Source organism: Rhinichthys klamathensis, unplaced genomic scaffold, assembly GCF_029890125.1.
Source record: "Rhinichthys klamathensis goyatoka isolate OS25496 unplaced genomic scaffold, OSU_Roscu_1.1 h1tg000104l_1, whole genome shotgun sequence".
Lineage (NCBI taxonomy): Eukaryota > Metazoa > Chordata > Actinopteri > Cypriniformes > Leuciscidae > Rhinichthys > Rhinichthys klamathensis.
In genome coordinates, this window is record NW_026606643.1 from 3,458,684 (window position 1) to 3,480,748 (window position 22,065).

The window sequence follows — 22,065 nt, forward strand, 5'->3', positions numbered from 1 at the left end:
AGTGGACAGAGCCATCTCATTGGAACTCAGTTGAGACAGTTGAAGCCCATTTTTAGCGATTTTTGAGCACTTCCGTTCCGCCAAAATGAATGGGAGTCAATGGAAATGCTAACGCAAGTGAAGTTCTGCTACAACATGGCGGCACCCGGCCGGCTTCAACTTCCGGTCGATGGATTACCCCCTTGCATACATGAGCGTTATTCGTTTGTTACTGTAGAGATGGATAGCAAGTAAACAAGTACTCGTGCACCACCTAGTGTCCAACACTATTGCTGCAACAACTTCTGGTAGCCAATTTAGAAATAAAACCATTTAAATACATGAATTCAACATAAGAATCGGTTAGTGCCTTTTAGGATTCTTTCACAAAGAATTTCAAGATTAATGCTGTTATATGAAACAAATATTTGCACAACATTTTATTTACAAGTACAATAAAACAGTGATGACAGGAATGTTTTTGGACGGCATTTGTACCATTGATGCTTTCAACCGGCATTTTTTTTATTCTTATTTCACTAAATAAATGAGTTTTCAACATAAAGGGGCATGAAATGTAAAATACAGTGTGTTATTATAAATAGGATTTTATTATTTACAAGATAAAGTCGCTCAATTTTGCCAGATTTACCTGAATAAGGATTTTATAAAAGTGTATCATACAATTAAAAAAACGATCAAATCTAATAATAAGACCTTATGTAGCCCCGCCCCCTTTCAGCGCTGCACTCGTTGTGTTCCGTCTTCCAGTTTGTATTTCCACAGCTTGAAGGTAAGATCATACAGATTTATGAATGAACCGCTCATTCGATCTTCCCGGTCTACAATGCTCATGACAAATTTCATGAACTCTACAATAAGTAAATCCACTTCACCTGCTAAATACTCGTCGACAGTGAATATACAAAGCTACCGCAAAAACGTTAGTTCAAATACCAAATTCTAAAGATCCTGCGCACTTGTTCCTCTATAGCATAAGGTCTGCCCAGTTCCGGCCCACATCTGGTACACGTTGAATCCAGATGTGGGCTGGATTCTGGGCCGACACAATGTTGCTGTCTGGGTGTAAATATAAGTCGTAATGTTTAGTGAGTGATGCCCCTGGGTACCCAGACAGCAACATAGTGTCGGCCCATCTGGGCCGTGTGGAATCCAAGTATACCAGATGTGGGCCGGATCTGGGCCGACACTATGTTGCTATCTGGGTAAGTACCGAGTTTTCACTTAAATTCATTGGGCCTAGAACAAAATGAGAAAACTACACTCAGAGGACCTAGTGGACCTCATTCACATTCCCTAATCCCTGATGATGGCATTGACCAATGCTACAATATACAGGTCCTTCGCAAAAAATTAGCATATTGTGATAAAGTTCATTATTTTCCATAATGTAATGATAAAAATTAAACTTTCATATATTTTACAATCATTGCACACCAACTGAAATATTTCAGGTCTTTTATAGTTTTAATACTGATGATTTTGGCATACAGCTCATGAAAACCCAAAATTCCTGTCTCAAAAAATTAGCATATTTCATCCGACCAATAAAAGAAGTGTTTTTAATAAATAAATAAAAAAGTCAACCTTCAAATAATTATGTTCAGTTATGCACTCAATAGTCAATACTTGGTCGGGAATCCTTTTGCAGAAATGACTGCTTCAATGCGGCGTGGCATGGAGGCAATCAGCCTGTGGCGCTGCTGAGGTGTTATGGAGGCCCAGGATGCTTCGATAGCGGCCTTAAGCTCATCCAGAGTGTTGGGTCTTGCGTCTCTCAACTTTCTCTTCACAATATCCCACAGATTCTCTATGGGGTTCAGGTCAGGAGAGTTGGCAGGCCAATTGAGCACAGTAATACCATGGTCAGTAAACCATTTACCAGTGGTTTTGGCACTGTGAGCAGGTGCCAGGTCGTGCTGAAAAATGAAATCTTCATCTCCATAAAGCTTTTCAGCAGATGGAAGCATGAAGTGCTCCAAAATCTCCTGATAGCTAGCTGCATTGACCCTGCCTTTGATAAAACACAGTGCACCAACACCAGCAGCTGACATGGCTCCCCAGACCATCACTGACTGTGGGTACTTGACACTGGACTTCAGGCATTTTGGCATTTCCTTCTCCCCAGTCTTCCTCCAGACTCTGGCACCTTGATTTCCGAATGACATGCAAAACTGAGCAACAGTCCAGTGCTGCTTCTCTGTAGCCCAGGTCAGGCGCTTCTGCCGCTGTTTCTGGTTCAAAAGTTGCTTCACCTGGGGAATGCAGCACCTGTAGCCCATTTCCTGCACACGCCTGTGCACGGTGGCTCTGGATGTTTCTACTCCAGACTCAGTCCACTGCTTCCGCAGGTCCCCCAAGGTCTGGAATCGGTCCTTCTCCACAATCTTCCTCAGGGTCCGGTCACCTCTTCTCGTTGTGCAGCGTTTTTTGCCACACTTTTTCCTTCCCACAGACTTCCCACTGAGGTGCCTTGATACAGCACTCTGGGAACAGCCTATTTGTTCAGAAATTTCTTTCTGTCTTACCCTCTTGCTTGAGGGTGTCAATGATGGCCTTCTGGACAGCAGTCAGGTCGGCAGTCTTACCCATGATTGCGGTTTTGAGTAATGAAACAGGCTGGGAGTTTTTAAAAGCCTCAGGAATCTTTTGCAGGTGTTTAGAGTTAATTAGTTGATTCAGATGATTAGGTTAATAGCTTGTTTAGAGACCCTTTTCATGATATGCTAATTTTTTGAGACAGGAATTTTGGGTTTTCATGAGCTGTATGCCAAAATCATCAGTATTAAAACCATAAAAGACCTGAAATATTTCAGTTGGTGTGCAATGAATCTAAAATATATGAAAGTTTAATTTTTATCATTACATTATGGAAAATAATGAACTTTATCACAATATGCTAATTTTTTGAGAAGGACCTGTATAACAATGTTTCACACTTAATGAGAATTATATTTCAATTTGAGGTTGACATTGGATATATATTTTTGAAAAATATTCAAAAGCAATTTTCAAAATGCTTATTTTGGTAGGAGGAACAGAAATTTTTTTTTTCACCACAAACTTATGCATGAGAGGTCATGTGACGCGACAGGTGATGACGCTCTCTGAACGCTTCCTTGCATATCGGACACTTCAGCCTCTCGTCCTTGTGCCTCGGCTGCTTCTCATCCGTCGTCGCCCTCTTGTGGTGGGACCTCATGTGTTGCACCAGGTCAGATGTCATATGGAAAGAAATGTTACATTTAGCACACCAGTTTTGCAGAGGTAGACCAAGAGAAGATAGAGAGGGAGGCAGTAGCGTCTGCAAAGGCGTAGCGCGAGCTTGCTGCAGCCGGGAGGTCTTGGGCCAAAGGTTTGCGCTGGGAGGAAGAGACAGTTTGGGAAGGTCCTTATATAGCAACGCAGAGCCCTGGAGGTTGAGTGGTATAAATCTGGGGAGGATAGCTGTCTGGTTAGGGGTGGTGTAGATGGGAAGACTGGCTGGCATCAGTGGGACATGTGGTGTGGTGCGTGGAGGTTGCGTGAACGCGCTCTTCCTGTTCTTGTCACGTGGAACATCACACGTCCCTCTAGTGAAGAATGCAGGCTTGGCTGCTATTGTAATAGGCTTTAAATCCTGCCTGTCTGGGTCTGTCCTGCTGTTGTCATGGCTTTGTGATGGGCTGCACTGAGAATTACGGCCCTTGCTGAAAGACTGTTTGCTGGCAGACGACCAGGAATGTCTATTCACTCCATTAACACAAAACCTTTTCACGGATACCTTTTCATCTCCATGGCTGTCGAAAGATGACGGTTCGCCGTCACTCTCATCTGTGTCTGATTCAAGAGAACGTCTTCTTTTACTGCTCTTCGCATCTACGGGTCGATTTTTTTTGCAATTCTCCAGCTCTCGCGCTAAATTGTGGAAGTCCGTGGTAGGTTTGCTACTCAGTGGATGGATTTCTGGGATGGTGAGTTTCTGCGGAAAGCATGTAGGTTTCTCCGTGCAGAAAAATCTCTGGTGTGCCAATAAAGGGAATTCAAAGAGAAAGCTCTGTTTGCATTCAGAGCAAGCGAAACCTTAAAAAGAGAAAGACGGATAAAAAGTCAATTTGCATTCATTTCAATGAAACATTTAGGAATTAATAGTAGGTTGTGACAAGTCATTGAATCGTTCACTTAACCATTTCTTTCAATAACACTGATTTACTTCTGATCGAGTCATTGAATCATTCATTCAACTGATTCATTAAAAACACTGATGCATTCAGGAACAAAACAAGTGACTGTCCAACGCTATCTCACGACCAATTTGTGATTAAAAGGTGGCTAATTCATACTAATTCATACGACCTCACTCGTACGAATTGGTACATTTGTCTAAACCCACGTGATGGGTAGGTTTAGGGGCGGGGTCAGGGGTAGGTCATTCGTACAAATTCATACGAATTTGGTAACTTGTAAAATGTGTACGAATTAGCAAAAATCGTGCGAATTTGTACGAGTGAGGTCGTATGAATTAGTACGAATTAGCCACCTCGTAAAATTCGTACGAATTAGACACCTCATAAAATTCGTACGAATTAGCCACCTCGTAAAATTCGTACAAATTGCCGTGAGATCGGACTGGACTGTCTATATGAGTTAGTCATTGAATCATTCACTTAATCGATTTGTTCAAAAACACTTATTCTTTCTGAAACCAAACACGGCGTTCAATAAAATGCAGTTCTATAAATATATAATGCATTCATACCTTGTGTTTTCTTTGTGCTAAGACCAAGCAGTTTGGCTAGATCTCTCCCATACCAAGCTAAAAGCTCAGTGTTTTCAGGAATATCCTTTATGGCTCTGAAACATAGATGTCCGTTCTTCATAAACGCCTCTAGATTTTGTTCCTCTGCGCTCCTAGCCGCCTGAATCATCTGCAGACATTCGCTGGCCGCTGATGGGTCGATCTGAACAATGCAAAAGAACATGTCCTTAAGATCTGAAAATTCACGCATTTACGTCAAATTACGTCCAATTTATTTGCATCATTTATAATAACACATATGGTAGATCGCTGTCACATGGTGAAATGGCCACAAGGGCTATATCTTAGTAACTTTAAGGTTTTCTGTCCAAATTGCAATCACACAAATCCTGATTTTCTCTAGAAGTGGTTTTGTACATTGGTTCAAAACTTAAAGGTACACTATGTAACTTTTTTTTTGTTCAAAAAAAAAAAAAAAAAAAAAATGAGTAAATGCATCAATCCTTCTTCCAAAACATATTTTTGACTTACTCTGATTCACTAAGCCTATTATAAGTGTTTATATTTTAGATCTGACATGGTGGTTTTCACAGGAAATTGTCACTCGCCCGTGCGCATCTCGTCATATTCGTAAATAGACACTGTGTTTGACTTGAAGTGGCGCTGCTCAGACCGATCAGTGTATGACATCAAAGTACCGTGAGAGGTGTTAGAGAGCAGACGGCTCAGTGTGATTTTGAATCACTCTCGTGGTAATTTGATGTCATACACCGATCGGTCTGCTGTTTCAAGTATAGAAACAGCTCTATAAAAACAATAAAAAGTTGAACACACAATGCACACCTCATTATAACCTCTAACCCTATCCCACACTCTAACAGGCTTTTGAAGAATTATAAAGACCTTTCGGCATGCCCAAGAATACCCACACTTGAAGAACGCTAAATCATAAACCTCAGGGGAATCACCGGTTTTAAAAAAAACGTGAGGAGAGTCTGCTGGCAAAATGAAAACGTGACAGAGCTTGTAATAAATTGAGAATCAACATTGGCTTTTCGGAGATGGCGAGAGCTGAAGGATTTGAAATGTTGTAAAGGCATTTTTATTACTCTCTAACAGATATTGTTGTAAAGCATTGTGAAGGGTTATTCATATGGCTGTGCTGTATTTATATTGTAAATACAGCATTTATATTGTAGTGCTGTGCTGAAATTCATTTTCAAGGAAGGACTATTTTTTGTCTATTAATGGCTTTGGCTACAGAAATGTCTTGAGTTAGTCCGCTTGAGATCATTTCCATCCAAACTGTTTATCTCTTAAGCCTTTATGAGTAGGATAAACTCTCTCTCTCGTTATGAGAAAGAACCATGTTCATCTGCACAGTCACACATTATTATTCATAATGTATATACATATGTATATATGTATATATTAATAATAGCTAGGAAAACACTGCACTGACATACATTCAGACAAGAGCCAATTATCTAACAAAGGAAGATTTTAATCCATTTTAATCGGTTTTTTTTTAATAATGTCAGGTCGGAGAAAGTTGTCATGTGCTTTATATGTTTTTTTTTTAATTATATGTTTTATATGTAATTATTCCAAAGACACTTGTTTTAGTGTTATTTTTACTTGTTCGTTTCTATTAAAGTACTTGTTTCACTGTTTATATATATTTATATATAGGTCCATTGGTTACAACAGCTTTTAATATTTGAAAAAGACCTGTTATTTTAGATAAAGGTAAAGTTTTCAAATGCAAAACAAGAGGTTTCCCTGCTGAATGAACGTATCTTTTTCCTATAGGCAATAATAGTGGAAATTTCATATAGGCCTAGCCTAGAAAACCTTCGGGTATATGTCATATATACAGAAAACATTTTTCATCCTAAGAAATCTTCTCTGTGTAAAAGAGTGACAAAGAGTGGTGGCAAGTCATTCATTAAAGCGCGCATACCTGGAGCACGCAGGCAGTAGCGCGTCTGTCCGCGCACTTGCAGGCGATGAACGCGACGCTGTCCCACAGAGAGGTGTGTGTAACAGCACAGGGACCGAGCACAGCTCCTGCGGGCACGGCTCGAGAGGTCACGATACTGCTCAGCGCGTTTCTGAGCGCGGCGTCCAGCAGAGAGCGCGCGCTTTGCTCGGGACCCTGAGACAACACTTTCAAAATCAAATTCATTTCCTGTATGTTTTTATATAGTGGATTTGATCATAAACGCATCTTACCATTTTAATCCACAGCACAGATAAAATCCTCTCCGCTGAGAGTCCTGACTCCTGATCCAACTGGATGCTCTGAGCGATGATTCTTAAATTATAAGCGCAATCATTTATCTGCGGGAAACAGTGACAAGACTCCGCCCTGATCCTTCTGACCTCTGGTCCCTCTGTGCTCTTATCCCTAATACGAGTCGTTCTGGTTCAGTGTCGCTTATCATGGATGTGTGTGCCTGATCTTTGGCTCAAACGTCTAACCTGACATTGCTGAGATGAGCTCATTACTGTCATATTAACAGCAGTGCGCTCAGGCGTTAATGATCACTTAGCGCTGCAGGCTATTATTCACATGCAGATACAGGCCGAGGTGCCCTATACTATCTATCTATCTATCTATCTATCTATCTATCTATCTATCTATCTATCTATCTATCTATCTATCTATCTATCTATCTATCTATCTATCTATCTATCTATCTATCTATCTATCTATCTATCTATCTATCTATCTATCTATCTATCTACATCCACCATCCATCCATCCCTAATGCATGTATGTGTTCATTCATAAACAGCACAAACACATAAATAAAGAGATAAATATGAGGTATAAACTATATGAAGCAAGATTTTGTTTAATACCCCTCACAAAAATACTGTGGAATCATGATGCTGGGATTCATTTACATGTAGCCTACTCTGGTTCAAGTACAAAACACCATAGGCCTACATGTTACTTTCTAGTATTTTTTACGTGTTCAGATTTACTCAGAGAGAGTAAAAGATGCAAGTATGCGTATTTGGCGTGCTGTCCGAGGAGAGGGCTCCGAGCTCGGTTTTGGCCCGAACCTAGAGTACTGTGATAGGAATGTGATAAGAACCAGCCAGAGTGAGGAGTCGGGGTGGCGGAGGGATGCTGAAAACTGCCGAGTAACGTAGTACAGTAGGTGAGTCGACTGCATATAGGTCTCCTCTCATGCTGATTGGATATAGTCGTGTTGATTGGATAGGTTACGTTCTAGGGCGCCCCCTACTTCCAGTTTCACTGGTTCCCCTGGGGGTCCCTAACACTAAACCGCTCCAATTCTAAATTAGGCTATATGGACCCCCTAAAACCGCAGGGCGTAAACCATACGTGCTTATGAAGATAATTATCCTTTTATTTAAATTAAAGAAAACCGTAATATAACAAGATGCCATTATATAATACGGAGCCCCTAAACGGACATGGTGAAGATGATGAGTTGATGACGGAGAAAAAATATGTTTTGCGTTCCCCCGAGAAACTTTGTGTTCCCTCACAAAAACTTGTGCGTTCCACCCATAGACTGAAAAAAAGGTTCCACCAAGAAACTTTGTGTTCCCTCGCCTCGCATTGCAAAAACGTTTGCATTCCCACGAGAAACTTTGTGACGTGAGTCTGACAGTGATTGACAAAAGCTAATCAAATGACCTAGCTACTTTTTTTTAGTTGTTGATCACTGTTAACACATGCTATACACCTTAATACTGTGTGATATCAAACACAGATGCAAATTTATAAATCGCGCAAATTTCCTCTTGTTATTGTTGCCAAAGGCCTTTGCTTTTCGCATGGTGCTCTCAAATCTGTCCCGGTCTGATCTTCCATCACACGCTCTTGTATGAGCGCAACAGCACATTCAGCGCATGCGCACTAATCATGTGTTCCTCTGTCTGCATCTGCAATGTAAACCGGACCCGCTTTCATTAAGATAGAAAAAACTTTACGGAATGAAATTTATCTCGAGTGGAGGAGACGGCTATTTGAAAACAGGAGAAAACGAATAACAATTCTCGAAGGCCGCAGCAGGAGTGTCTTTTTAAAGAGTGTGTTATTGTTCGATGGTGTGAGAGCGCGCGCTGTCATGCAGGAGTAAACTGCGCGCGGTCCGTCCACGCGCGTCAACTGGATTTCTACTACTAGATTTGATGTGTTCCCCTTAACAGCGACGTGCAGTACATGACAGGAATGAGAGGAGACAGCGATCATGCCATTAAAGCCACTTGGGTCCTCCAACTTTTCTGCATGTCTCTCCTGACTTCATTTGGGAAAGGAGAAGATGGCTCTTGCCATGGAGCCTTTGATTTATATTTTGTGTTGGATCGGTAAGTTTGACAGCATCGACTGTATGTCTATATTTTATAGGCTGTATGTTTATAAAACGTGCAAACACACTCTCTTTCTCTTTGTGCTTGCTCATCTGACTGAAATAGTATCAATGAAATGAATAACTCCAGTGAGCTCATTATTATTCCTGGTATTTTTAGGTAGCCTACAGTTTATTTATTTTTTCTACAAAGCTCTCAGGAGCCCTTATATGGCCCTGTTTCTCCTCTAAACTAAAGCACTCTGTTCTCCATCATTCTAGGTCAGGCAGTGTGTCTGACAACTGGCTGGAGATCTATACATTTGTGGAACAACTTACTGATCGTTTTGTGAGGTAAGAGACAATGTTAAAATCTTTTTAAAGTTGCTTTTTTTTTTTTACAAATATATAACATAACTAAAGCTATCGGGTGGGTTATAGAGTTTCAGCACTACAATGTAAAAAATATGATCAATAAGTTGACAACATTATGTTTTTACATTGCTTTAACTCATCAAAATAAGTTAAGCAATTTTCAACTCATTTTTAAGTCAGTTTAATGTAATTTAAGTTGGAATAACTTAAACATCCAAGTTGATTGTACATTTATAGGCAGCTGCCTGGTTTCAAACCACTTGTATGAGTCTCAACCTCTTGCACATGTGTGGAACTAAATATAAACTTAATTTTAGATTACTATGTTTAACTTTAGTATGTGTACGATGTGTGTTTGGATTAGTGTGTGGTATGGTGACCTAGTTAATGCGAGTTTGGGCATGAGGGCACAGTGGTCAACCTCAAATAGTGTCACAGTAGTAATTACACCAATTACTTACTAAATAGATATATCAGACTATTTCAGAAAACAGTCATTATGTCTTACCCACCCATGAGAGTAAATTTGGTTTAACATTTCATGATTGTTTCTACTTCCTTTAGCCCGAAAATGAGGGTGTCCTTCATAGTGTTTTCCTCTAGTGCAGAAGTCGTGTTACCTCTGACTGGAGACAGGTGCGATTTCATTCAGCCTGTTGTGAGTCGTACTGTAGTGTTGTTGATATAAATCCTACTGTAAGCATAAAGCTGATGTTTTTCCTGGGCATTTAGGGCAGCTATTGATAATGGTCTGCAGAAGTTGAGCGAGATCAGACCTGCTGGTGAAACCTACATGCATGAGGGCTTAAAAAAGGTGAATAGCTCATTCTTAAAAGCATATTGTTTCTAAATGTATGTCAAAGGTCATAACAAAAAATAACATTTTAGGTATTAGAACAAATGACTACCCAGGGAGGAAGAGCATCTAGCATCATCATTGCACTGACTGATGGGAAGCTGGAGGTCTTTCCGCATGACCTCGCTGTGAAAGAGGTAAAGCAGCACAACACGTACAGTATATGGAATATTTATGTTGCATAACCTATGGAAGCACTTACATGAAAATGATGTACTGAGAGAAAATCTGTCCACCTTATTTTTGCAATACAATTGTAAAATGTTGAAATGTTTGGCATTTACATAATTATTATCTACATTCGTTTCTTTTTTAAATAAAATGTAATAATTGAATGAAGTAATGAATGAATTGGCCGTGTGCTTCCTCAGGCGGATCAGGCGAGGCAGTTTGGTGCTCGGGTTTATTGTGTTGGCGTGAAGGACTTTGATGCAAACCAAGTAAGACGTTTCAACAAAGACACGAAACCTGCTGTGGAATATACTATAAAAAAACACTTAATATTAAATGCTATCAAATGTTTAAAACTAACACTAAATATTAGTGCTGTCAAATCAATTCATCGCAAATAACCGCATCTAACATAAAAGTTTGTAAATATAAAATATATGTGTGTGTGTGTGTTGTGTGTGTGTATAAATATGTACAAACTTTCATGTTAGATGAGATTAATCGCGATTAATCGATTTGACAGCACTACTAAATATTTAAGACATACATTTTTCACCTATTGGATAATAAAACGGATGAAAAATCCCAAAAAAGTACATTGAAGGAGGGACCTGAGCAGAAAAAAAACACTCAGAACACCTTAGCAACCACATAACAGCCTGGCAACCACCTAGAACACCCTATTTACTCCATAGCAACGTGCCAAAAACCACTCAGAACTCCTTAGCAACCACATTACAGCCTTTCAATCACCTAGAACACCCTATCTACTCCCTAGCAACATGCCAAAAAACACTCAGAACACCTTAGCAACCACATAGCCTAGCAACCACCTAGAACACCCTATCTACTCTATAGCAACACACAAAAGAAAAACACCTTAGCAACCATATAGCTGCCTGGCAACCACCTAGAACACCCTATTTACTCCATAGCAACGTGCCAAAACCACTCAGAACACCTTAGCAACCACATAGCCTAGCAACCACCTAGAACACCCTATCTACTCTATAGCAACATACAAAAGAAAAACACCTTAGCAACCATATAGCTGCCTGGCAACCACCTAGAACACCCTATTTACTCCATAGCACTGTGCCAAAACCACTCAGAACTCCTTAGCAACCACATTACAGCCTGTCCACCACCTAGAACACCCTATCTACTCTATAGCAATGTGCCAAAAACCACTCAGAACACCTTAGCAACCACATAACAGCCTAGCAACCACCTAGAACACCCTATCTACTCTATAGCAACATACAAAAAACCACTCAGAACACCTAAGCAACCACATTACAGCCTGGCAATCACCTAGAACACCCTATCTACTCCCTAGCAACTTCCTAAATTCCACTCAGAATACCTTAGCAACCTCATAGCAACACCTTGACAACCACCCACACCACACATTTCACACAGCCCAACACAATTTTCTACAGAAAATGTAAAAATCTAGTTTCTGACATTCTCTTTTGTCTGAATCTATTGTAGTCCATCAGTTGTTGGTGTATCGCTTATAATTGCTGTCATGGGAAGGTTGTTGTCATGACGATATTCTTTTTTTTTTCTGTGTGCATTAGTAGCAGCATTAGTGTAACAGAGGGATCCTTTATATTGACTCTGCTGGATGTGTTTGTCCGGGCAGGATGATGCTGAGTGTAATTGGATTCTGCAGAGCACATGTCCGGCTCATTTTACATTAGCTAGAGATTGATTTTGGCCTGGGAAATGGTAGCAAGATTGCTTCAAGAATGGGGACATACAGAGACGCGTGATCCTGAAAAAGCTAATTTCTGACATGATATGCCAGTTTTTGACGTATATGTTCATAATCAGCTTGTAGATATTGCAGACAGCAAAGATCAAGTGTTTCCTGTTGTGGATGGATTTCATGCCCTCAAAAACATCGTAAACTCGGTGAGGTTTTGTGCAAGCGAGCAAAAATTGCATTTATTACATGCGGTTTTTATGCTGCCTTCTAATTGAGTTGTATTTGCGTTTACAGATTTTAAAGAAATCCTGCGTCGAAATTTTTAACCTCGAGCCCTCCAGCATTTGCGTGAATGGTACGTCTAAAAAGGTCCATGTAAACCAGATTTGATCCCTTCTGGACTCATGACCATGACTTATTTCAGTGTAAACATTGTGTTTTAGAATCGTTCAACATAGTTTTGAGAGGAAGGGGCTTCACGCAGGGAAGAACGTCAGAGGGTGTGGTCTGCACATTATCGGTCAATCAACAGGATCCTTACAGTAAGCCATTCAATGCATTCCATCTATATAACAACAAAAATACAAGGCATATAATTCAGCTCCACATTCATCTACTGAATAAGTGGCATGGTAAGCCGCAATGCTATTATTATTATTTTTGTTAGCAAGTGTGATCCCAAAATCCGCATGGCCTCGAGAGGCTCTTGCTCTTTTTAGCCGATGGGGAAGTTGCACGCAGCCACATCCTTAAATAAAGCCTCTTGTGTTTCATCCTGTATTTGGTATTTTACGGCAATCTCATGCTGCTCTCTCTTCCTTCTAGATGAGAGGCCGGGTATAGTGAAGGATAATTACGTGCTGTGTCCAGCTCCAGTGTTGACCGAGGTCGGACAGTAAGTGGCATTCGACCAGCTTCACTTGGGGAACAGTGGCTCTCCATTCAGAGCTACAGCTGTTACAAGCCGGCATGCAAAGGGAACGAGTTCATCATCTTTTCCCGGCGGTTTCTATCTCAGTTTCTGTTTATAGCTTAGCTAACAGACAACTGATAAGAGGCAGGCTCAGGGCAGGGCTGAAACAAAGCAGCGTGTGTGACGGCAGCACATTTTTGTTCGCCAGCTAAAGAGAAATGCGAAATGACCCACCGTTTGCTTTTCGCCATTGCCAAGTTTGTTTGGAACAGATTAAAGGGATTTTTCCCAAACCGAACAACTTCATTCGTCTTGTTGTTTTGAAAAGAATACTTTAGCACAGCGCTGTTGGCCTCACTGTATGACAAACTATGCTCCGCCTTTGCCACTAAATCATTTAATAACGGACTTTCCCTCTCTCAACAGCTCAATCGATGTGCTCATTAGTCTGAATAATGGCCAGTCTTTCATTTCAAGTCCAATCACAATATACGCCAACACATGTGTAAGTACATAATACATTTTTTAGCAAACCAACTAAATTAGCTAAAATTGAAAATATCAGTCAATATCACAATGAACAGTCTAGTTATAGGACACAAATTAAACCAAAGTTTAATGTTCTCCTGAAACATTAGGCTGTGGATACAGCAGGTTCAAGTCAGTGTTCCAAAATACCCTAGAAACCACCAAACAACACCATAGCAACCACCCAGAATACCCTAGCAACCATCCAGAATACCCTAGCAACACCATAGCAACCCCCTAGCAACAACCCAGAACACCCTAGTAAATGGTAAATGGCCACCAAAGCGCTTTACATATTGCCTCACATTCACCCATTCACACACCGACGGCGGTGTCAGCCATGCAAGGCGCCATCCAGCTCGTCGGGAGCAGCTGGGGTTAGGTGTCTTGCTCATGGACACCTCGACACTTGGTCAGGTGGAACCGGGGATTGAACCACCAACCTTCCGGTTTGTAGACAACCTACATGAACCACTGAGCCACTGTCGCCCCTAGTAACACCATAGCAACCACCAGAACACCCTAGCAACCACCTAGCATCCACCTGAACACATGAATTAAGCCATATGTCAGCACCAGAACATCGTACAGACAAGTTTGTTGGTTCGTATGCAACCATGTACCACACCCTAGCAACCGAGTGGTGAGTTTTGCCACTGCAAGCACCACTTCACATTTTCTTCTGGAAATGTACATTCTAGTTTATACTATTATAGTACTTTTTTATTTTTTATTAGTTTTTAAATATATTTTTCATTTTAGTTTAAGTTTTACTAATTGTTACATTTCTAATTTTCGTTTACATTTTTCAACAAAAAAAATAAAAAATATATATATATATTAGTGGTATCAAATCAATTAATCGCATCGAACAAAAGTTTGTAAATATGTAATATATGTGTGTGTGTATATATATATATATATATATATATATATATATATATATATTAGTGGTGTCAAATTGATTAATTGCGATTAATCGCATCTAGTATAAAAGTTTGTAAATATATAATATATATGTGTGTTTCTGTGTGTATATGTATATATATAAATTATATATATATATATATACATATATATTTGGTTTGCTTTATTGTTACATTAATCTTTTCATTTCCCATAGTCTGACGGGATAGTGATTGTCATTGTGATCCTGGTGCTGCTGGTTCTGCTGGGTTTAATTGTGTTCTGGTGGTTCTGGCCTCTCTGCTGCACTGTGGTGAGCACAAGTTCTGTTATTTTCCACACACTTGTGTATATTAATGAGATATTAATAATCACGAGGGCTGTTTTCCTCCTCCTATGGCAGGTAATCAGGGATCCACCCCCATCTCGCCCTCCGCCTCCACGTCCAATACCTGTAGGTACATTGAGACTTGAAATATATTTGAATTAGCTGAATTGGCAATGTCTTGAAATGCTTGGTGTGATGTTATAGGAGCCTGAGGTGGACCCTCTGCCGAAGAAGAAATGGCCCACAGTGGATGCGTCTTATTATGGTGGCAGAGGGCCTGGTGGTATTACACGCATGGAGGTAATGCAACCATCCAAGCAATCCACTGACGGCAAAAACTAAAGTTATATGGTTTAGACGCTTAAGCTTACAACATCCACAGGTTCGCTGGGGTGAAAAGGGCTCTACAGAGGAAGGGGCTCGGTTAGCCAAAGCCAAAAATGCTGTGGTCAAAATGCCAGAGGAGGAGTTTGAAGAGCCTGTAATAAGACCCCCACCCAGACCACCACCGATATATCAGGCCCCAGTCCCAGACAAATGGTACACTCCCATTAAAGTAAGTCTTCTGTGTCAACACATTGGCTTTTTGTTACTGGATGATGTACACAGTATGCAGGGCTTGACATTAACATCCGCCAAATGCGGGTGTATTTCAGCAGTGGTGTGTAACGCAGTCACTCCTACTAGTCACTTTGGCGGGTTGAATTTTAGGCTATATTATAATATATACATTTTTTCAATTGTAGTATTTTTACAAAAGCACCTTAAATAATAGATAATAATAAAAAGTGCAATGTAGTGTTGTCAAAAACGTCTGAAATGCTTAATGCTCATTTTCCACAGAATATACGACACCAGCTGCTCTTTCTCGCTCTCTCATGTCACTGAGTTGATACACAAACCCGCCTCTCCTCACTCACTCATTTGCTTCATTTGCTCCGGATGAATAGTATTGGTGTTAAAGGGCTTGAATTTCACTGTGGGATTGTGCGTATTGTGCATAATTTTACTCATTCCCGCAGATTTTGTGCTTATACCCAAAGTGAGCGCACATAAAGCTGCCTCTCAGTAGTAAATTGAGCTCTTTTTCGCTGTGTATTGCACTTAAACTGTCAAATAAACACAAAATAATGTCTAAATGCCTGTCTTGGCGAGTATTCGCGACGTAAACACAGTTATGTTTTAAGTGAATGTAAACAGTTGAGAAAGAAAATGCATGTGTAACAGTAAAATGGATCTGTGCGTCAGGTCTTAAAGTGACTAATAGGCCTATAATATATCTGCTGCCAAATTATGAGATAATATTAAAAATATCTATATGGCAGTGTTTCCCTATGGTATCAATGTCAAAATTGTGGCCAGTGAAAATGTTGAGTGGCTAGTAACTTTGGAAAACCACTAGCCACAGTGGCTGGTGAGCAAAACAGTTCATGTCAAGCCCTGATAGTATGTATTGGACAATGTCATAATGTGCTTTTGTGTATTTTTGTGTAATTTGCATTTGTAGAGTCGTTTTGATGCTGTGTTAGCATTGCTGCGTAGACAATACGACAGAGTTGCCATCATGAGACCTACAGCAAATGACAAGGTACAGTTGCCATCTTAAGTCAATGAGATTTTCTTTGCAAATCTGTATGTTATCAACAGAAAAAACATAGCTTTTGTTAATTAAATTATTTGCTTAGCAAAGAAGGTTGTTATTGCATGTACTTACTCTAGTAATAACAGTAAATTATGCATAATTACAAGTAACTAACCCTAACCGTAACTATATAATAAGTACATGTAGTTAATTAATATTACTCAGTACTTATTTGAGTAAGTACAATGTAACTACATCACCTTAAAATAAAGTGTAACCCCTGTTTTTCATGTTATTAGATTTGTACAGAAGAAACATAAAAACAAAAAATACTGGTAACGCTTCCTTTTACAGTACAGTACTTACGTGTACTTACAGTGTACTTACCTAGAAAGTACTGGCTAAAATAAGGTAAGTACATGGGTTAGGGGTAGGTTTAGGGGTAGGTTCAGGGTTAGTATCTAGTTATTACCCAGTAATTATAATTACTATAATAAGTACATAGTAAGTACATGGGTAACAGGACTGTAAAAGGAAGCGTTACCAAAATACTAGTCATTACTTAGCTTCATTCCAAAACCTTCCTAGTGAACTAAAATTGGCCATTTGAAACACTCTACATGAGGATCAACACATTTTATATCATACAAACAGCACTCCTCTTACATAAGCCCTATTCGAACGGGACTAGTTTTCTAAACGATGTTTGAGTTACAATTCTTATCACCCAGCAGCATATGTGATTTGATGTACCAATTCGGACAGGTCTAATATCTCTGTTTATTACAGAGGTGGGAGTGTGTGTTTTCTAGATGTGGGCGATACAGAAGGTAAAACAGGCGGTCTTTGCAGCTTCCGTGATTTGGCTGTTTTTTCATTTTAGCATTTTATTTCGTCGTTGGATAACATCCATATTGAAATGAAAGCATGTAAAAGGTTAGTTTGCAAACGGTAGCTCAGGTAGGTCAAAAAACATATGAGAAACGTTAGTATAATACAGTATCGGCAATAACAGCATTCGGATGGGATTAGATTTCTCAGACGACTGTTGAGTTTGCCAAAAAATATTTGTTAGTTTAAAATGAAAAATAGAGGTTGTGTGAGAAAAACAGACATGGCAGATTCGGACAGGATTAAAATCACAAAGTTCGCCTGTGAAACACGAATTTCTTTAACGTCCTCCATGAAAACTAGTGCCGACGGACAAGGGCTATAGACTCAATTCTCATTGATTTCAATAGAATTAGTTGATAGCATGTTGCTAAGCTAACAGCATGATACAGGGCTCGATATCCAGAAATGATTAGCCGTATTTCCACTGTGTGGCCATGTGCGAGCGAGGGCTATAATCAGCCCAAAGTAGGGACTTGAGCGCACAAAAAAACAAAATCCAATACACTATAGTGCGCGCGCAAAAAGTAGACTTATTTCATTTTTTTCAATCATTTCATATTTCTACATTAAAAAAATGTACATTTGAAAACATTAATCTATTAACATAATGTATGCAATTATAATTTGCTGTGGAAATCCATACATGCCATGTCTAAACAGCCTGTGTCAATCCAAAAATGGATTTTATTGATACCGACTTCCTTTTATTTGGTCATAATAGCCATACACCGTGTCTTTGCATTCTGATTGAATTTGTTGACTAAATTTAAGAATCTGACATAAGAGGACAGATAGCTATGACAATGAATTTAAAAATACTGTTTTCTCTTGGCTTTATTATTAGAGTTTTGACCACATCCTGCATTATATTGTATTATAATGATGATGTAATATTAGCCTACCACTAAACTTTGACTATAGGCATGTTGCATATTAATTGTTCTAGGAACCTCAAAGCATATTTGAATTTTTGTGTAATTTGTGCAACTCCATAATGATGTTTGTTGCGTAAGTAGGGCCCAAACATAAACTCAAGCCCAGGGGCCCCGAGCCCCTTAGTCCTGCCCTGATAATAAATGTATAACTGACAAGGTTGCGTTGTTGTTGCAAAGAAACAAATGACCGCAGCACACACAAAAGAAACTCAGTTAACAACATACTGCCTATAAAAATGTAAAATGTGGAGTTTTTATATTTTTAACATATGATAAAGTTAAGCAACCTCACACGACGAGTGTTGTTTCCCTGAACACCATCGCGATTGAAAATGTGACATTGATTTCATACAACAGTTCAATAAACAGTTAAAATTAAGTCACTTACATTTTTGATACAATATTGACTGTTTTTGTTCAGTTTCAGCAGCGAAAATTGTTCCAAACAAAGACCACAGCAGAACCATAGCGCATCTCACTGCAGCATTTGCTTCAGAATAGATTATATTGTATAAAACACATTCCGAACAAGTAACTTTTTTACCCGGACAAGTGAATTACAGATTTACTTGTCTGAAGGACAAGCACATGAAAAGGCTTAATGTCGAGCCCTGTGATACCAAGCATAAAAATACATGCAGTAACACACACAAATTTTATATTTTAATTGAAACTTTTTTTTGTTGATACTTTGTTGAACAAATTACATAATATAATTGGTCATTTCTCTCAAATGGATTTTTTTCACTGAGCTTGTCGCTATGCATTATGGGATTGCTCTGTTTGTTATGCATTCTATGACTTGCCAAAAGAAGGTAGAGTGTTCTAGAAGGGAGCATAATGTCTCTGCCTACCTTAGACAGTGTTGGGAAAGTTCACTTTCTACATGAACTAGTTCAAAGTTCAGTTCACACATTTTAAAATGAACTAGTTCAGTTCATAGTTCATACTTCAAAATTTTTAACTAAGTTCACAGTTCCAAAAAATGAACTAGTTCATAGTTCTTTTTTTCCATATGTTGCTGCAAGCTATTTATTTTGTTTTAAATTATTGCCACAGCCCATACAACCACAGACAGCAATTATTTTATCGGCGGGCAAAGTTTGCACAGAAATGTACGATTTTTCCCATCCTCACCGACCTTGTCATAAAACTCGTTTAAATTATCATACTACGCCTCCTCGATGCTTTGTCGACCTCATGGTGCTTTTTGTTTTGATGACGCATGCGGCGGCCGTTGTGCGACACTGGTGGCTTGTGTTGCCAGATTGGGTGTTTTTTTCGCTACATATTAAGGCCTGTTTACGGTGTGTTTTAGCCGGGTTTTCGTCTGGAAGGCTCTATAGAAATCTGGCACCCTATTGAACGAAGTTAAACTGAGAGCGCGTGCGTTCACAGACACCAGAATGAACGAGTTCACAGTATCGTTCATCAGGCAGTAATACAGTACGTTCAGTTCACGTTCGCCCAAAATATGAACGAGTTCATGAACTATCGTTCAATGAACGCGTTCAGGCACAACACTGCTTTTAGAACAGGATGCCTTAAAACGCTGCTTACTGTACTGTATGTAGACAGCTCACTAGGCTTTGGAAAAGAGCCATTGTGTTGCTTAATAGTTGACTCCCTCATTTGGCCTGGTGAAAAGGCTCATTAGCACTAATAAGCTGCAGAAACGAGGCTGACAGTCCTGTCACAGACAGACCAGATCGAAACACACACATACACACTCTCGTCGTCATATATCTCGTTACGGTGCTCCGACTGGTCATGAACTGACCCTCAAACACACACTCATCACAGACGAGTCGTCAGGATTACAATCATTAGGTTGACCTGACTGTCAGAGTTCAGGTTGTCATTGATGCGGGCCCTCGCCTGACACTTCACTGCCGGGAGTGACCTCTGACCTCTCGCTGATTTCACTGTCACACTTAGTTTGAGTTTAACTGAATGTCCTTCTAGGGCACAATGAGAATATTGTTGAACTGATTGACAGTGGGCAACAGCATATCTTTGCACAAATAGACTCTTGTAAAACATTTTCATTTGATTTAATTCTCTCACTTTCTTTAAAGACACGGAAAAATAAGATAAAAACAAGATAATGTAAATATGAATCATGGGAATATATCGTTTTTTCCCCTATTTTTCTCACACTATTCCCTGTTTACTTGTCTTTGTTAGGGTTAGGAGTGTTAAAAGCCTGTTCATACCAAGTCGGATGCCAATAAATCTTTTTGTATATACAGTAATCGTGTTGTGCGTGTTTTTTTCATGCCAAAGATTCAGACATGCTATAAATAGGCCTTAATTTCCGATACTGGTACCTGTTCTGCACTCATGGTACCAGATCTGTCCAAACAGGGTTTGTCAAGCATTAGTGTTGCTTGATCGACCTGCCTGACCTCCATCATTGCTGCTTCCTTACCACCAATTAAAATCAAATCTCTCTCAATTACCTCAAATTATCGTAGATGTCAGTGCGACAAAAATATTGTCAAAACAATTATTTTTTACCATATGAGGTGCATTTAAAACATCCAGTGTGGATGATTTAGCATCGGTAGAGTTAATGTGAAATATGATCAGCGAATGAGGGCATAGCTTGTAACATGAGGCAGAGACATTAGGAAATGTGATTTGTCATATTTCACATTTATAAGAGATAATGGGGTAAAGAGATGGTGGAGATGATGAGTGTGATTGTAAGAGGGGGTGCATGGTGGGATAGCCGGTCCTCCATTCTGCATATCTGTATGTGTAACAACCTGCTTTTGTTGGTTTTTTTTGTCTTTCAGGGGCGCTGCATCAAATTCACCCGCGTTCACAGTTCACAGAGTCATTGACCAAACACAATGTGTCCTTTACTTTAAAGTGAGTTTTGATCAATTTTAAGAGACTACTTGGAAAGACCTTTTGAATATAGGGTTCAAATGTCACTTTTCAGGCACGTTCAGACAAGAAGGATTGGGGAATTCACCCCCGTATGGATACAGGGTGCACTGCAAAGGTGTACTTCTGAATCAAAACTATCAGATTTTAATTCTTACATGTATAAATCTATCCTGCTGATTTTTCTGCATGTGCTTTTATAACAATTCTTTTTTTTATTTATATTCTAGGTACAAATCAATATGGTGCCTTCTTGTGAGTGTATTATGAAGGGGTTTGTAAAGGAGAGAAAATGTAAATTATTATTTTTCAATATTAGTAGTAAAGATGTTAATTTTCCAGTTAATCGGTAAACATTTTTATTTAATTATTTGTTCTTATTTTTTATTTATAATTCGATTTAATCAATAGATTACATGTGTGATATGATTTGATAATGATGTAAATGGCATTTAAAATGCATTAAAATAAATAATAATACAGTTCACTTGTGAGAGTGTGATTTATGATGTAATAAATGATTTATGATGAAATGTTAAAGCCTGTAATACCTTTCAAATAAAATGTAAAATTGTTCATTTATGAGTTGATATAGTGAACACTGAATTCTTGATGTTAGTCAAATGTCCTGATTATGAATATGTGTGATTATATAGTGAAAGCACAGCTCAGAGCAGTTATTTAGGTAATCAGGGATTAATCTGAAGCACAATCAACAGACTGTTTAATGTTTGATAATAGCATGTTAGAATGTCTGGATATTCCAAATAATAATCCTAATCTTTTATATTATGAGAGATTATTTTGGCAAAAAGTACAATCGTGATTGAGAACCAGACATGTTATTTAAATATGAAATTGAAATGAGCTACATAACGAAATAAGTGATTTAAATC

At 39.1% G+C, this 22,065-nt stretch overlaps 2 protein-coding genes across 2 annotated transcripts; one reads left to right on the plus strand and one right to left on the minus strand.

The window, feature by feature from the left end:
• Positions 1–3,037: 3,037 nt before the first annotated feature.
• On the minus strand, positions 3,038–7,137 carry si:dkeyp-41f9.4 (PR domain zinc finger protein 8). The gene is made up of 4 exons (XM_056253377.1): positions 6,974–7,137; positions 6,702–6,896; positions 4,739–4,940; positions 3,038–4,062 (listed from the first exon to the last, which is right to left on the minus strand). Exons 1-4 carry the CDS (start codon positions 6,974–6,976, stop codon positions 3,065–3,067), a joined length of 1,398 nt encoding a protein of 465 aa, XP_056109352.1. The 5' UTR covers positions 6,977–7,137; the 3' UTR covers positions 3,038–3,064.
• Positions 7,138–8,685: 1,548 nt separating this feature from the next.
• On the plus strand, positions 8,686–21,744 carry antxr2b (ANTXR cell adhesion molecule 2b). The gene is made up of 17 exons (XM_056253376.1): positions 8,686–9,091; positions 9,355–9,426; positions 10,012–10,083; positions 10,180–10,261; positions 10,336–10,440; positions 10,675–10,743; positions 12,314–12,394; positions 12,483–12,543; positions 12,632–12,730; positions 13,014–13,083; positions 13,528–13,606; positions 14,753–14,848; positions 14,939–14,989; positions 15,068–15,163; positions 15,246–15,419; positions 16,371–16,451; positions 21,076–21,744. Exons 1-17 carry the CDS (start codon positions 8,946–8,948, stop codon positions 21,121–21,123), a joined length of 1,482 nt encoding a protein of 493 aa, XP_056109351.1. The 5' UTR covers positions 8,686–8,945; the 3' UTR covers positions 21,124–21,744.
• The last annotated feature ends 321 nt before the right edge of the window (positions 21,745–22,065 follow it).